At 41.0% G+C, this 17719-nt stretch overlaps 1 protein-coding gene across 1 annotated transcript in view; it reads right to left on the reverse strand.

The window, feature by feature from the left end:
* The window catches only part of LOC110527587 (sodium- and chloride-dependent GABA transporter 2), a 40284-nt gene extending 23782 nt beyond the window's left edge, over positions 1-16502 (reverse strand). Inside the window, 6 exon segments of the mRNA XM_036983090.2 lie at positions 2093-2225; positions 2582-2669; positions 5975-6115; positions 13521-13655; positions 15920-16167; positions 16389-16502. Coding sequence (XP_036838985.2) covers positions 2093-2225; positions 2582-2669; positions 5975-6115; positions 13521-13655; positions 15920-16167; positions 16389-16486 — 843 coding nt within the window. The 5' untranslated portion in view covers positions 16487-16502.
* Between the last annotated feature and the right edge of the window lie 1217 nt (positions 16503-17719).

The raw sequence follows: 17719 nt of genomic DNA on the forward strand, positions 1-17719 counted from the left end.
GGAAACACAGTGGAATGGTAATGAGCATGCAAGCAGTTGCTCCCGACGCCACTTGGGTACACTGCAGCATCCACCGAAAGGCTCTTGCTGACAAGGGAATGCCTGACAGCTTGAAAGACGTTTTGGACACTACAGTGAAAATGACTAACTTTGTTTAAGCCAGGCCCCTGAACTCTCGTGTATTTTCTGCACTATGCAATGATATGGGCAGCGACCATGTAACACTTTTACAACATAAAGAAGTGCGCTGGTTATCAAGGGGCAAAGTATTGACACGTTATTTTGAATTGTGAGACGAGCTTAAAGTTTTCTTTACTGATCATAATTTTCACTTGTCTGATCTCTTGCATGATGACAAGTTTCTCACATGACTGGCCTATCTGGGTGATATTTTTTCTCACCTGAATGATCTGAGTTACAGGGTCTCTCTGCAACTATATTCAAAATTGAGGCTATGATTAAGAAGACACAGGTCTTTCCATCATTGTATGATTTTTGCATGCAAATGAACTCAAGCTTACGGACAATGTCAAATGTCATATAGCGAAGCACCTGAGTGAGATGGGTGTGCAATTACGCAGGTACTTTCCTGAAACGGACGACACAAACAACTGGATTCCTTATTCCTTTCATGCCCTGCCTCCAGTCCACTTACCGATATCTGAACACAAATTGCAACAAGCAGTTCTGTGAAAATGCAATTTAATCAAAAGCCACTGGCAGTTTTCTGGATAGGGCAGCGCTCATTAGGTTTTATATATAAGATGGCTAAATCAAGACGAAAATGATTGATTATTATTATTTGTGCTCTGGTACAATAAGAGCGCTTTGTCACTTCCCACTAACCGAGATGTGACAAAAACTCACACTCATTCTTATGTTTAATGAATGTATTGTGTAATGTGTGTGTGGCAGGCTTCAAATGATGACAAAACACAACATTTGAGAGTGCGCTGACCCTGGTGCTAGAGGGGGTACGCAACTGGAGGTTGAATGTTTGAAGGGGTACGGGACTATAAAAAGTTTGGGAACCACTGTTCTATATCAATCACATCTGTTCAACTGTACATCTATGATACCTTCTATATCAACCAGATCTATATAGATCCATGTCTTCAATTTCCTAATAATTGCTCCCACAGTTGATTTCTTCAAACCAAGCTGCTTACCTATTGCAGATTCAGTCTTCCCAGCCTGGTGCAGGTCTACAATTTTGTTTCTGGTGTCCTTTGACAGCTCTTTGGTCTTGGCCATAGTGGAGTTTGGTGTGTGACTGTTTGAGGTTGTGGACAGGTGCTTTTTATACTGATAACAAGTTCAAACAGGTGCCATTAATACAGGTAACGAGTGGAGGACAGAGGAGCCTCTTAAAGAAGAAGTTACAGGTCTGTGAGAGCCAGAAATCTTGCTTGTTTGTAGGTGACCAAATACTTATTTCCCACCATAATTTGCAAATAAATCCACATACTACATGATTCCATATGTGTTATTTCATAGTTTTGATGTCTTCACTATTATTCTACAATGTAGAAAATAGTACAAATAAAGAAAAACCCTTGAATGAGTAGGTGTGTCTAAACTTTTGACTGGTACTGTATATATAAGCACACATCAAAATCCACGAAGAAATGGTTCATTGACCACAAAATTAACATTTTGCAATGGTCTCCGGACTTGAACACCATTGAATACCTGTGGTTTCAATGGAAGACGGCAGTCAATAAGAGCACGCAAAGGACATCAAGTGTCTGGAAAGATTCTGTATGAAGGAATGGTCTCAGATCCCTCCCAATGTGTTCTCCAATCTCATAAAACATTTTAGAAAAAGCCCCAGTGACGGTATCCTCGCCAGGTGAGGTAGTGAAAGGTTTTCCTACCTTTTTGCGGAGAAAATATCACTTGGTAAACAAAATAGTTTTCCTCTCAGCAATTAAGTTAGTATAAAATATTAGAATTTCCCCCCCAAAAAATGTAATACAATATAGCTCAGTATTTGAATTATTTATTCTATATCTATCATTTTTTTTGCTAATCTCTGTCAAGGGTGTCAATAATTTCAGACCCCACTGTATGTATGTGTATTTGTGCTCACCTTGCCAGTGGATTTGACCCCCTTCCACACACAGAAGTAGCAGACGACCCAGACTAGCAGTAGACACAGAGCCAGCCTCCAGCTGACTGGCCCCAGCTCATCTGGTCCACTGGACAGCTGCAGGACCTCCCGCCTGGACGGACACACACACACACACACAATTAATAATACCCCCAAATAGATACAAGGCTAAACATGAACCTGTTTAAAGCCACTGTAATGCCAAAGGTAGATTATGATCACTCTACTCTTGGTAAAACTGAACCCCCTTAAACCCAAACCCCTGTTGGAAATGTGACCCTACCTCGTCTACAATGTCTCCAGTCTTCTCTATGTCCCCTAAAACGAACTTTGGCAATTCACGGACACGACATTGTTAATACCTCACATTTTAAAATGCCAGCCAAAAAGCTGCATATAATGCCCCTTTACTTCATTTCTAAGGAAACAAAATGCAGTCGTGTTGTAAGGAACGTGGGCGAGACTCACTCCCAGAACTCGATGACAGGCGAGGTAGCGTTCTCTGGTAGGCCGGTCCCAGAGGTTAGGTTCTGACAGTCAAACAACACACAGGTATCTACAAGACAGACGGAACATCAACACACGATCACCTTAATGTTGTGACTAGGGGGCAGTATTTTAATTTTTGGAGAAAAAAAAAATCCCGTAGTAAACGGGATATTTTGTCAGGACAAGATGCTAGAATATGCATATAATTGACAGCTTAGGATAGAAAACACTAACGTTTCCAAAACTGTAAAAATATTGTCTGAGTATAACAGAACTGATGTTGCAGGCGAAAGCTTGACAAAAATCCAATCCGGAAGTGCCCCATGTTTTGAAATCGCTGTGTTCCAATGAGTCCCTATTGAGCAATGAATGGGCTATCAACCAGATTACTCTTTCTCCGTATTCCCGAAGGTGTCTACAGCATTGTGACGTAGTTTTACGCATTTATGGTGAAGAATACCCGTAAGTGGCTACATTGCGCAAGTGGTCACCTGATGCTGCCAGAGAGATTCTCGCGTAAAATACAGAGGTAGCCATTACTCCAATCGGTCCTACTGAAACACTAATTGTCCCGATAGATATATTAACGAATAGATATTTGAAAAGCACCTTGAGGATTGATTATAAACAACGTTTCCATGTTTCTGTCGAGATTATGGAGCCAATTTGGAATATTTTTCGCCGTTTTCGTGACTGCAATTTCCGGGCGATTTCTCACCCAAACGTGAAGAACAAACGGCGCCATTTCGCCTACAAAAATTATATTTGGGGAAAAAAAGTAACATTTGCTATCTAACTGGGAGTCTCGTGAGTGAAAATATCCGAAGCTCAAAGGTAAACGATTTAATTGGATTGCTTTTCCGATTTCCGTGACCAAGTTAACTGCTGCTAGCTGGACAAAATGCTATGCTAGGCTATCGATAAACTTACAAATGCTTGTCTAGCTTTGGCTGTAAAGCATATTTTGAAAATCTGAGATGACAGGGTGATTAACAAAAGGCTAAGGCTGTGTCTCAATATATTTCAGTTGTGATTTTCAGGAATAGGAATATTTTCTAGGGATATTTATGTCCGTTGCGTTATGCTAATTAGTGTCAGGCGATGATTACGCTCCCGCGTGCGGGATGGGGAGTCACTAGAGGCTCAACTAAACTCACCTTAGCTCAACTCGACTCAATCATCCCATACCTCTTTCTCTTAAAAAGAAAGAAAGAAACTGGTTTACAGTTTTTCCCTATTTGTGAAGGGCACCAGGCCCTCTTGCAGCAAAGCCCATTCCAACCTTGTGTAGGTCTACAATCTTGTCCCTGACATCATGGGAGAGCTCTCTAGTCTTGGCCATGGTGGAGAGTTTGGAGTCTGATTGATTGATTGCTTGCTTCTGTGGACAGGTGTCTTTTATACAGGTATCAAGCTGAGATTAGGAGCACTCCCTTTAAGAGTGTGCTCCTAATCTCAGTTTGTTACCTGTATAAGACACCTGGGAGCCAGAAATCTTTCTAATTGAGAGGTGGTCAAACACTTATTTCCCTCATTAAAATGCAAATCAATTTCTACAATTTTTTCTGGATTTTTGTTGTTGTTATTCTGTCTCTCACTGTTCAAATAAACCTACCATTAAAATTAGACTGATCATTTCTTTTTCAGTGGGAAAACGTACAAAATAAGCAGGGGATCAAATACTTTTTTCCCTCACTGTATCTATATCCACAGTAAAACAAGTCCTATGTCGACATAACCTGAAAGGAAGAAGCCACTGCTCCAAAACCACCATAAAAAAGCCAGATTACGGTTGGCAACTGCACATGGGGACAAAGACCGCACTTTTTGGAGAAATGTCCAAACAAGAATAGAACTGTTTGGCCATAATGACCATCTTTATGATTGGAAGAAAAAGGGGGAGGCTTGCAGCATCATGTTGTGGGGGTGCTTTGCTGCAGGAGAGCCTGGTGCCCTTCACAAAATAGATGGCATCATGAGGTAGGAAAATTATGTGGATATATTGAAGCAACATCTCAAGACATCAGTCAGGAAGTTAAAGCTTGGTCGCAAATGGGTATTCCAAATGGGCAATGACCCCAAGCATACTTCCAAAGTTCTGGCAAAATGGCCTAAGGACAACAAAGTCAAGGTATTGGAGTGGCCATCACAAAGCCCTGACCTCAATGCCATAGAACATTAGTGGGCAAATCTGAAAAAGCGTGTGCGAGCAAGGAGGCCCAGAAACCTGACTCAGTTACAACAGCTCTGTTAGGAGAAATGGGCCAAAATTCACCCAACTTATTGTGGGAAGCTTGTGGAAGGCTACCCAAAATGTTTGACCCAAGTTAAACAATTTGAAGGCAATGCTACCAAATACTAATTGAGTGTATGTAAACTTCTGACTCACTGGGAATGTGATGAAAGAAATAAAAGCTGAAATAAATCACTCTACTATTATTCTGACATTTCACATTCTTAAAATAAAGTGGTGATCCTAACTGACCTAAGACAGGGAATTTTTACTAGGATTAAATGTCAGGAATTGTGAAAAACTGAGTTTAAATGTATTTGCCTAAGGTGCACGTAAATTTACGACTTCCAACTGTATATTTACTGTATTTTTGCATTTTTACAGTATTCTGTTTGACATGTATTGAGTCATGTTGAAATATAAAACTTCAATTTTTGCATTTGTGTTCCTTTCTTGTTTGAGTACACACAAACAATATACAGTATATCAACAAAATCTTAGTCTTTACACTGAAATAGTTTCTGATAGTAGTGTTTTGAATATGCCATTTTAGTGTGACCTTGGTTGTTCGTTTCATTTGATGTGTATACATTGATTTGTTTACAGAGTTTCACTTTGAGCAGGGAGTACATGATTTTGATTGCTATGTTTCATTTTGCAAGACGTCTGTGGTTTTTGGGGAAATTGTTTTGTGTATCTTGGATGTAGTTTCAGCAAACGTGCGTTAACAATTGGGAAAAACTGCAATAGTAACTGCCGAAAAACACGTGTCAACTGTCTTTGGAAGATAAAGATAAATATTTCACAGACCTGGGTCAAATAGGTACATAGGCACCTGTAGGTGAAATACTTGGACCGGATAATTGAGCTGCACTTGATTTAGGTTCTGGTACAATGGAATCGTCCCAAAAATGCAAACTCCAACCTAATCAAACACATCTCCAATGCGTTCAAATATTTGACACTAGTTGACATATGTAGACCTATTTGACGTTACCTCTTTGAAAATAAGATAACCCATCAACATCCCCAACTTCCAGTATGGTTCCAGCAAATATTGTGGATGCATAAACAGGCCAGCTGAGTACAGCTTGGCTCAGTTTGACTCAGTGTGAAAATGGTATCAGTACATGCTGTACCTGTGTTCCAGGTGTTGTTGCAGTGGGCCCAGGGCAGCTCTGACTGGAAGCTGTGGACCAGGTAGAAGAGAGCCCAGGCCAGGACCACAATGTAATACACACACCCGTGGAGGATCATCACCTGACTGGCAAAGCCCAGACCTGTGGAAACACATTCCAAATACTTTATTTATATCTACAAATCACATTCCAGATCCAGGTCTCTCTTGAAACTAACCTGGTTAAATAAATGAATAAAAACATTACAATCAAGGATTAAAACTTTTTTTTTTTAAGTCACATGGACTCTCATGGATACAAAAGTACCAAAAGTGTCTAAAACTTTGTCAGACCTTTACTGCATGAATAACTTTAGTTACACACACACACGCACGCACACACACACACACAGACAAAACCTACACACTCAAACACGGGCAGAGGCACACAGACAAACACGCAGGCACAGGGGAAAAAAACAAACACTGATACATTCTAATGGATACACAGCTATGATTCAAATAAAACTGTTAGTGTGCATTCCCTGTGCCATTTCGTGAACAACGCACAACTTGGCTTTTAACCAATCACCTTGACTGGTCGTTACTAACCGCTTGATAAAAACGCTAAAAACAGACACACAAAACTTTAACTCCCATGTAGATCATGGATTAACAAGGGTACAGGTAAACGTGCACATACATTTGCATAGCTTTTAAGATAAGATTTCACCCTTAATATTTAGGACACACTAAAAGAGCATGAACACGTGCACAGGCAGACAAGTCTAAAAACAATCTGCTAGTACTAAATGTACCAAAACACAGATGCTGCAGCAGTGTTTGTCCCTCTGCTAACACATGGCTCTGTTGGCCATCACACAACTCGCTGTAAACATTCCACGCCTGCTGTCTTATCTGGGCTCTGTGTGTCTGTGCGAGCGTGTACAGTGCATTCGGGAAAGTATTTTGACTTTTTCCACATTTTGTTACAATTACAGCCTTCTTCTAAAATTTGACGAACTGCCCCACCCCCCCGCCCCTCATTAATCTACACACAATACCCCCAAAGCAGGTTTTAGCAAATGTATAATTTAAAAAAATATTACATTTACATCAGTACTTCGACCCTTTACTCAGTACTTTGTTGAAGCAACTTTGGCAGTGATTACAACCTTGAGTCTTCTTGGGTATGACGCTACCAGCTTGGCACACCTGTATTTGGGGAGTTCAGGTTGGATGGAGAGCATCACTGCACAGCATCTGGTTCTTGGTCACCTCCATGATCAAGGCCCTTCTCCCCTGATTGCTCAGTTTGGCCGGGCGGCCAGCTCTAGGAAGAGTCTTGGTGGTTCCACACTTCTTCCATTTAAGAATGATGGAGGCCACTGTGTTATTGGGGACCTTCAATGCTGCAGAAATGTTTTGGTACCCTTCCCCAGATGTGTTCCTTGACACAATCCTGTCTCTGAGCTCAACGGACAGTTGCTTCGACCTCATGGCTTGGTTTTTGCTCTGACATGCACTGTCAACTGTGGGACCTTATATAGAGAGGTGTGTGCCTTTCCACATCATGTCCATTCAACTAAATGTACCACTGGTGGACTCCAATCAAGTTGTAGAAACATCTCTAGGATGATCAATGGAAACAGGATGCACCTGGGCTCAATTTCGAGTCTCATAGCAAAGGGTCTGAATACTTATGTAAATAAAGTATTATTGTTTGTTTTTTCATACATTAGTAAAAAATGTCTAAAAACCTGTTTTCGCTTCATCATTATGAGGTATTGTGTGTAGATTGATGAGGATTATTTATTTAATACATTTTAGAATAAGGCTGTAACAAAATGTGGAAAAAGGGAAGGGGTGTGAAAACTTTCCGAATGCACTGTATGTGTGTGTGTGTACAAGCATGTAAGTGTGTCTGTGCAGCTGTTGGCCATATGGACAGAGAACAGCAGCTGTCTGTATGAGGGGAGGAGGAGGAGGAAGAGGCATGTTTACGTGAACCGGAAAGCTATCCAGAGGCAGAGTTCTAACACCAGCTTGTTTACAAGATAGACTACGTTTACAATGTGTCGACCAGGTGGCTTTGCTAAGAAGTTAGTCATCTGGCTGCACCTGTAGAAAGTACCACACCCAGGTTGTGTTCAGCAGGCAGAGCCGGGGTACCAGTCTATTTGAGCCATCATGCCCCTCCTTGTCATGCAAAACATGTTTGACATGACAAGGAGTGGCAAGGCATGGCATGATGGCACAAACAGACTTGTACCCAGGTTACGAAACGGGACAGAACGGCACAAAAAAAAGAGAAAACGAGGCAATATCTGAACTTAATAAGATATGCGTGTTTTTGTTTTCTGTTGTAAAATGTTTCACTATGGTGTTCCCTCATGAACATGTCCCAGGTTGAACAGTTTAGACCAGTGTTAGTCACTAATATTTCAGAGGGAACAACTTTTGTCAAACAAAATCACTTGGTGAGGCGCCATACCCATTGGAGAACGGGAGTTGGAGGGGGTCACAAACTAAAATGGATTAATTGATGATATTAAACTAATTTATACATAATACTTGCACGTATTAACATGGACCTTCAAGCTATATGATTACCTGATTCTCTACTTTAGGACATTTGGGGATATCAGAAACAAATGTGATGAATTGTTAGAATCTGACCTTATCGCCATACTCTCAATAATATTATCTAGCACAAGATATGTTAAATCAGGTAATGGCAAATTTCAGTCTGAAGGAAGCAGGCCTTGGAATGGTTGAAATGCATCAGAAAGTTATTGTAATGTTCAGGAAAACATCAGGGATGGTCATCAAACAATCTTATGTATGTTTGTTTATGGAGAATCTATTCATTTCCCAAATCCATCACTCTCCCTTCTAAAAAAGTCCTGCACAGCTTGTGTCTTAGATGGAAACAGAAGACACATACTTGTTCCTGAAAGTCTTAGCTTTCAGGGATGGTAATAGCTCCAACCGTTGAAAATCTAGAGCCAAATTCTTGGAAAAAAACTATTTCAAGATGCGCCAGAGGCATTAGAAACAGACACTGATACCACGATTCTATGAACTAAACGGCGTATTCGGCTGACTGAGGAAAACACATTCTTTCAGACTATTGTCACGAGTCACCAATTAAGTCGCCAAGAGACGCAGGCGTCTCGCGAGACACGCAATGACCGTGCCTGGTTTAGACAATGCAGTTGGGAGTAGTAGGATACAGCGAGACTGAAAAGTAGTTCCTAGACTCATCTACTTCTAAAAACGTCTAAGGGAGACGAGGAGACCATTTGAGAATAAGATCAAACGAGAGGGTTGAGTGTAGCTTAGTTTACCTATGCCTCTGCGTCACCTGAACAGTTCAATCTAGAGATGTAGCTATTATCATCATCATCAAGTCTGGCTTTAACTCATTCATTTCAGTCTGTCCAATCCAACTAAACATAATTTAAACCCTCTCACTGTTTTTCAAAACAAACAATAACACATGGCATCACAGATGAGTGAGAGTGTGTGTGTGTAAGTCATTAAGGCAGTGGCGACCCCTCATTCAGGGCAGGTGGGGGTAGAGCCTGTTTTGCATGACATTAAGGGAAAGAGAAGTGTCTCCACTCCAGGGAATGGTCAATGTGTGTAACACATCGATCTAATCAGGTCGTGTGGAAGCATTACAGGTTGTCAGCATGACACTGCATTCGAATCAATTCAAATTTTATTCATCAAGTACGGCATGTATAAAAGGTGCGTGTGTGTGTGTGTGTGTGTGTATACGTGTGTGTACGTGCGTATAACTTGAGTTACATAATCCATTGGATTTTTGGATTACTTCATTGGTTAGCCAGATGTAGACTATTCAAAGTTTGCAAAAACACGTGGATATTTCTGCAAAGATTTTAGTGTGCTTTTTCCCGCTGAAACAAATTTAGCAGAGTAAATTTATGACTTGTTATGTGTGTCATCCCAGTGCTTAGGAAGTGAACAGGAAGGAGCTGTGTTGACAAATCAAAAAATGCCTTTTGAAATAATAATCCTGATAATTTGGGATGATTCAAGTCTCATTAAGTAAGGGTCTGACTTCAGTTTTGGTTAAAAGGTTTCTGTGGAAAGCCACCAAGGAGCAAATTTAGCAACAACAACAAAAATATTCCACATAGATTAGAACAGAAGAGCAAAGCTTCCAATGACTGAAATGGAGTGAATAGAATGTTATGATACCATTCCATCTACTTCGTTCTATGAGCCAGTCCTCCCCAATTAGTGCCACCGGTCGCCTGTGGCTGCCACTGAAAGGTACACTACGATTAGCCAATGATCTTTCTCACAGGCTACAAGTGAAGACGGACACATCGTCCTTATCCAATTCCGAGGCGCATATTGGAGATATTGGAAGAACTGTCCATATTTACTTTTTGTCAGCCAACAAGATGAGTAGGCCTAATGAACAGCAAAAGCACTAGCCTATCTCAATCTACTATCCCCCATAGTACCAAAGTTGACCTTTTCTATTCTGTGCCAGAAACAAATATTCCAAACATAATCTGGGACAGTTGTAAGCAATGAGGTTGACACAACAGCAAAACATTTTGTAAGCAATGAGGTTGACGTAACAGAACAGAATGTTTAGCTTAAATTGTTGGTAAACTATTAGCCTATTTCTTCACATTATAAGTGCAGCAATGCGCACACAGCAGTAGGATATCAGCATGAATGTTCCAAAATGCAATCAATTAGCTGGAAAACACCATTCTCAAAAGTGACAGTGAAATGTGATTGTGCATTTTTATGGTGAAAATGATCTTCCCCAAACATGAAACTCACGTGCTGCATATGTATGCCAGTTAGGCTCTACACTAGAGGTTGACCGATTAATCGGAATTGCTGATTAATTAGGGCCGATTTCAAGTTCATAACAATCGGAAATCTGTATTTAATTTTTTTTTTTTTACACCTTTGTTTAACTAGGCAAGTCAGTTAAGAACACATTCTTATTTTCAATGACGGCCTAGGAACGGTGGGTTAACTGCCTTGTTCAGGGGCAGAATGACAGATTTTCACCTTTTCAGCTCTGGGATTCAATCTTGCAATCTTACGGTTAACTAGTTCAACGCTCTAACCACCTGCCTCTCAATGCACTCCACGTGGATCCTGCCTGTTATGCGAATGCAGTAGAACCCAAGATAAGTTGCTAGCTAGCATTAAACTTATCTTTTAAAAAACAAACAATCACTAGTTAACTACAAATGGTTGATGATATTACTAGTTTATCTAGCGTGTCCTGCGTTGGATATAATCGATGCAACGCTGGGGGGTGATTTAACAAAAGCGCATTTGTTAAAAAAGCACAATCGTTGCACGACTGTACCTAACCATTAACACCAATGCCTTTCTTAAAATCAATACACAGAAGTATATATTTTTAAACCTCCATATTTAGCTAAAAGAAATCCAGGTTAGCAAGCAATATTAACCAGGTGAAATTGTGTCACTTCTCTTGCGTTCATTGCAAGCAGAGTCAGGTTATATGCAACAGTTTGGGCAGCCTGGCTCATTGCGAACTAAATTGACAGAATTTTACCTAATTATGACATAACATTGAAGGTTGTACAATGTAACAAGAATATTTAGACTTAGGGATGCCACCCGTTAGATAAAATATTGAACGGTTCTGTATTTCACTGAAATAATAAATGTTTTGTTTTTTTCGAAATGATAGTTTCCGGATTCCACCATATTAATGACCAACGGCTCGTATTTCTGTGTTATTATGTTATAATTAAGTCTATGATTTGATATTTGATAGAGCAGTCTGACTGAGTGATGGTAGGCAGCAGCAGGCTCGTAAGCATTCATTCAAACAGCACTTTCGTGCGTTTTTCCAGCAGCTCTTCGCAAGCACAGTGCTGTTTATGACTTCAAGCCTATCAGCCTAATGGCTGGTGTAACCGATGTGAAATGGCTGGCTAGTTAGCGGGGTGCGCGCTAATAGCGTTTCAAACTTCACTCGCTCTGAGTCTTGGAGTAGTTATTCCCCTAGCTCTGCAAGGGCCTCGGCTTTTGTGGAGCGATGGGTAACGCTGCTTCTCGAGGGTGGCTGTTGTCGATGTGTTCCTGGTTCGAGCCCAGGTAGGGGTGAGGAGAGGGACGGAAGTTATACTGTTACACTGGCAATACTAAAGTGCCTATAAGAACATCCAATAGTCAAAAGGTATATGAAGTACAAATGGTATAGAGAGAAATAGTCCTATAAATACTATATTAACGACAACCTAAAACCTCTTACCTTGGAATATTGAAGTATCATGTTAAAAGGAACCACCAGCTTTCATATGTTCTCATGTTCTGAGCAAGGAACTTAAACGTTAGCTTTTTTTTTTACATGGCACATATTGCACTTTTACTTCTCCAACACTTTGTTTTTGCATTATTTAAACCAAATTGAACATGTTTCATTATTTATTTGAGGCTAAATTGATTTTTTTGATGTATTATATTAAGTTAAAATAAGTGTTAATTCAGTATTGTTGGAATTGTCATTATTACAAATAAATATATAAAAAAATGTTTTTTTATTTTTATTTGTAATTTTTTTTTAAATCGTCAGATTAATCAGTATCGCCTTTTTCTGGCCCTCCAATAATCGGTATTAGCGTTGAAAAATCATAATCGGTCGACCTCTACTCTACACCCCTTGTAAATTGCATTAATGTGCTTAATTTTAAGAAGTTATTTGGCCACTTTAGTTGTGATACAAACCTTATTAAAATATATAGGCATATGGGCTACATGAGGTGTGTGACTATGATTTGAACAAAACGTCACAAATTAAAAGGAATGCGCTGTTTCTTGCCTTACTGCACACAAGCTGGGCATCATTCACAAGTGATAGGCTAATATTGTCACCCATCAGACTATTCCTGATTTAATCTTATCTTTACATATACTAAATAATATACGCTTTTTATTTAGAATGGACCATTATCATCCACCTGTCTTGAAACAGGGGCAGGGGAAAAAAATATATGTCATCTATCCAATTAAATAGTGAATGGAGGATGCATTTCCCATGGTTCATGTTCATGCTAAACAGGTAGGCTATACTCCTGTTGTGCTTCTCTTCAATGTGCTTAATATTAGGAAAGTTGAGAAATAAATATAGTAGGCCTAGCCATTAGAAAGCTGATGGGAGCCTCCTCTTTTTAATAGAGGCCATCACTCTGTTTTCTCACGCAATTGCATAGCCTATAAAAATGTTGCGCAACATCAGCTCATGGGCTCTCATTATGTTTGATTCGATTTGCAATGACATTTGCATTGCTGTCAGAGTGATTAGAGGGACAATAGAGTGCTGAATACCCAGCAGTTAGCAACTTTGGTAGGTTACTAATGACCATCAGCAGCATCAGAGCTTGGAGAAGCCTAATTACAGTGACTAAATGGTCACATGGAGTTTGACTGCCGTCGTGATTCGTGTCCGCTGTTGTGGCGGTAATACGGTCACCGCAACAGCCCTATTTGTGCGTGGATGTATACCTTGGGGTGGTGTGTGTTTGTACCTCCGAACAGTGGGCAGATGCTCCTCCAGGCACTGACCCCTCCCAGGCTGGTATACTGACCCAGAGAGGTCTCCATCAGGAAGAGCGGAACACCACACAGAACCAGAAACAACAGGTAGGGCACAAAGAACACACCTGAGAGAGAGAGGGGGATGTATGAACACAGATAAAGAGACGTATAATATACAGTGAGAAAAAAGGATTTAGTCAGCCACCAATTGTGCAAGTTCTCCCACTTAAAAATATGAGAGAGGCCTGTAATTTTCATCATAGGTACACTTCAACTATGACAGACAAAATGAGAATAAAAATCCAGAAAATCACATTGTAGGATTTTTTTATTAATTGATTTGCAAATTATGGTGGAAAATAAGTATTTGGTCACCTACAAACAAGCAAGATTTCTGGCTCTCACAGACCTGTAACTTCTTCTTTAAGAGGCTCCTCTGTCCTCCACTCGTTACCTGTATTAATGGCACCTGTTTGAACTTGTTATCAGTATAAGAGACACCTGTCCACAACCTCAAAACAGTCACACACCAAACTCCACTATGGCCAAGACCAAAGAGTTGTCAAAGGACACCAGAAACAAAATTGTAGACCTGCACCAGGCTGGGAAGACTGAATCTGAAATAGGTAAGCAGCTTGGTTTGAAGAAATCAACTGTGGGAGCAATTATTAGGAAATGGAAGACATACAAGACCACTGATAATCTCCCTCGATCTGGGGCTCCACGCAAGATCTCACCCCGTGGGGTCAAAATGATCACAAGAACGGTGAGCAAAAATCCCAGAACCACACGGGGGGGACCTAGTGAATGACCTGCAGAGAGCTGGGACCAAAGTAACAAAGCCTACCATCAGTAACACACTACGCCGCCAGGGACTCAAATCCTGCAGTGCCAGACGTGTCCCCCTGCTTAAGCCAGTACATGTCCAGGCCTGTCTGAAGTTTGCTAGAGAACATTTGGATGATCCAGAAGAAGATTGGGAGAATGTCATATGGTCAGATGAAACCAAAATATAACTTTTTGGTAACTCAACTCGTCGTGTTTGGAGGACAAAGAATGCTGAGTTGCATCCAAAGAACACCATACCTACTGTGAAGCATGGGGGTGGAAACATCATGCTTTGGGGCTGTTTTTCTGCAAAGGGACCAGGACGACTGATCCGTGTGAAGGAAAGAATGAATGGGGCCATGTATCGTGAGATTTTGAGTGAAAACCTCCTCCATCAGCAAGGGCATTGAAGATGAAACGTGCCTTGGTCTTTCGGCATGACAATGATCCCAAACACACCGCCCGGGCAACGAAGGAGTGGCTTCGTAAGAAGCATTAAGGTCCTGGAGTGGCCTATCCAGTCTCCAGATCTCAACCACATAGAAAATCTTTGGAGGGAGTTGAAAGTCTGTGTTGCCCAGCAACAGCCCCAAAACATCACTGCTCTAGAGGAGATCTGCATGGAGGAATGGGCCAAAATACCAGCAACAGTGTGTGAAAACCGTGTGAAGACTTACAGAAAACATTTGACCTCTGTCATTGTCAACAAAGGGTATATAACAAAGTATTGAGAAACTTTTGTTATTGACCAAATACTTATTTTCCACCATAATTTGCAAATAAATTCATTAAAAATCCTACAATGTGATTTTCTGGATTTTTTTTCTCATTTTGTCTGTCATAGTTGAAGTGTACCTATGATGAAAATTACAGGCCTCTCATCTTTTTAAGTGGGAGAACTTGCGCAATTGGTGGCTGACTAAATACTTTTTTGCCCCACAGTATGGGAGACAGAGGAAGGAAGGGGTAGTCATAAAAACGTAATGTCAACACCTATTATTTCACACAGAGTGAGTCCATGGAACTTATTATGTGATTTCTTAAGTCAAATTTTACTCCTGAACTAATTTAGGTTTGCCTAAACAAAAGAGGGTGAATACTTATGCAACAACTATATTTTAGTTATTTAATTAGTATTCATTTGTAAAAAAAAATCTATGGAATTTTATTTCCACTAACATTGTGGAATATTTTGTGTCGATCAATTGCAAAAAATAAAATCACAATTAAATCTATTTCCATCCCACTTTGTAACGCAACATAATGTGAAAAAATCCAAGGAGGGTGAACACTTATCATACCAACTGTACATGTAGGCCTACTTTAGTCTCGTGACAGACTCTTACCCTAACATTTAACTCTGGGTTCCAAGATGAGGCCTACATAGTGTTATGTCTGTACAGTAGGAAGTCACGTGAGATGTTATTCTTACAGTGGTTGACCCTAGGGTTATTTTACGGCGCCCACTTTCTGTATTGTTCCGTTGATGTTATGATTAAAAAGAGTACAGTTAGCACTGACATCTCTGGTAACGTCTTTCCTTCAAAACTTAGTTTCTCACCTCCTCCGTTCTTGTAGCACAGGTAGGGGAATCTCCACACGTTGCCCAGGCCTATGATCTGTCCCGCCACAGCCAGCAGGAACTCTGCCTTGCTGGCCCACTGGCCCCGGGCCTGCAGGCCTTCCACTTTCCCGGCCTCCAAACCCTTCTTGCTCTTCATGTACAGGCCACTGTTCAGCAACACACCTCCCTGCTCCGGAGCAGGCTGGGTCGACATGACGGGATCCGGTAGAGATACACACACACCCCTACAGAAAGAGAGGGGATGGATGAGAATAAGGCAGCCATATGGGAAAAATATGAATTAGGCTAGTTAGTGAGATAGAGAGAGAAAGAGATGGCAGGGAGCTTGCATCTCTAACAGCGAAGATGAATGACCATTGAGGAGCCATTAGTGGGAAAAACAAAGTAAAAATACAAATTTGGCTACAGAATGGGAGAGAGAGAGAGGGTTAACATGAGTGCTTACATCTCTGCCGCCTGCGATGGAGAGACCAACAACCTTAGTAGGGCGCTTCTCTGACAGTTGGGCCTGCCTGCGTAACTTATCTGTACCTCCCTTCTCATGGCCCGCCCTGTGTCGGGTGTGTGTCTGCTATCTGACTTCCTCAGGCTACACAAGGTCTACGTTCCAAATGGCACCCTATTCAAAAGTGGCGCACTACGTAGGAAATAAGGTGCCATTTGGGACGCAGACAAGGTCTAGAAGGTGTTTGTACATGTGTGTTTGGTGTTTCGGGGGGGCTGTCAACAACTAACTGTAAATCGTGATTTAAATACATGTCCAAGTCGTAGACTGGCACCACATACGCTCCTGTGCCACGCATCAATTCTGCAGTCTGTTTGCATGTAAACGTGAGCAACTCCATTCCTAAACCCCACCCCCCCTCCTCCTATCCCACCCCACCCCACACCATAGAGCTCACCAGCTTGTAGTCCAAAAATGCAGAACTGATTCAGCCATTACTATGGGCAAAATGAATGGGAAAAGAAAGACACACAGAGATTTAATTTGAATATCTACTAACCCCCCTCCCCCCCTATAGCAACTCAGCTCAGCTTCCTTTCTCAATGTACAGTGGGTATCATAAGTACTCACCCCCCCCCCTTGGACCTCAAACCCCCAAAAATAAGGTTTGAGGTCCTTTGTAGCTCAGTTGGTAGAGCACGATGTGTGTAATGCTAGGGCAGTGGGTTGGATTCCTGGGAACACCCATGCATAAAATGTATGCAACTGTGACTGTAAGTCCCTTTTTTGATAAAAGCGTCTGCTAAATGGCAAATATTATAATATTAACACAGGCCTATAAGTTCTTATGAGAAAATATCAGTCAGAACATGATCTTTAATAATTATAAAGCCCTTCATTTTCCAATAGTCTTTGTCTAACGAACCATGGCATACTTAAAAAAAAAAATATTTACTTAACTGGCTTGCCTAGTTCAATAAAGGTTAAGAACAAATTATTATTTATAATGACGGCCTACCGGGGAACAGTGGGTTAACTACCTTGTTCAATGGCAGAACGACAGATTTGTACCTTGTCAGCAGTGTTGCCAACTTAGCGACTTTGTCACTATATTTAGCGAGTATTCAGACCCCTCTAGCAACACATTTTCAAAAAAGAGACTAGCGACAAATCTAGCGACTTTTTCTGGTGTTATTGGGACTCTGACGTGAAAGCACGTATCGTTTTTACTCTTCTTAACGAGCAGCGGGTTCTACCGGGGGTCCCAAAGCACTCACAGGCGACCCAGTCCTCTCGCACCAGTCCCTCCCAGCTGCAGTCAGAGCAGGAGA

Source organism: Oncorhynchus mykiss, chromosome 7 (genome assembly GCF_057628025.1).
Source record: "Oncorhynchus mykiss isolate SJ-2025 chromosome 7, ASM5762802v1, whole genome shotgun sequence".
In the NCBI taxonomy this organism is placed as follows: Eukaryota; Metazoa; Chordata; class Actinopteri; order Salmoniformes; family Salmonidae; genus Oncorhynchus; species Oncorhynchus mykiss.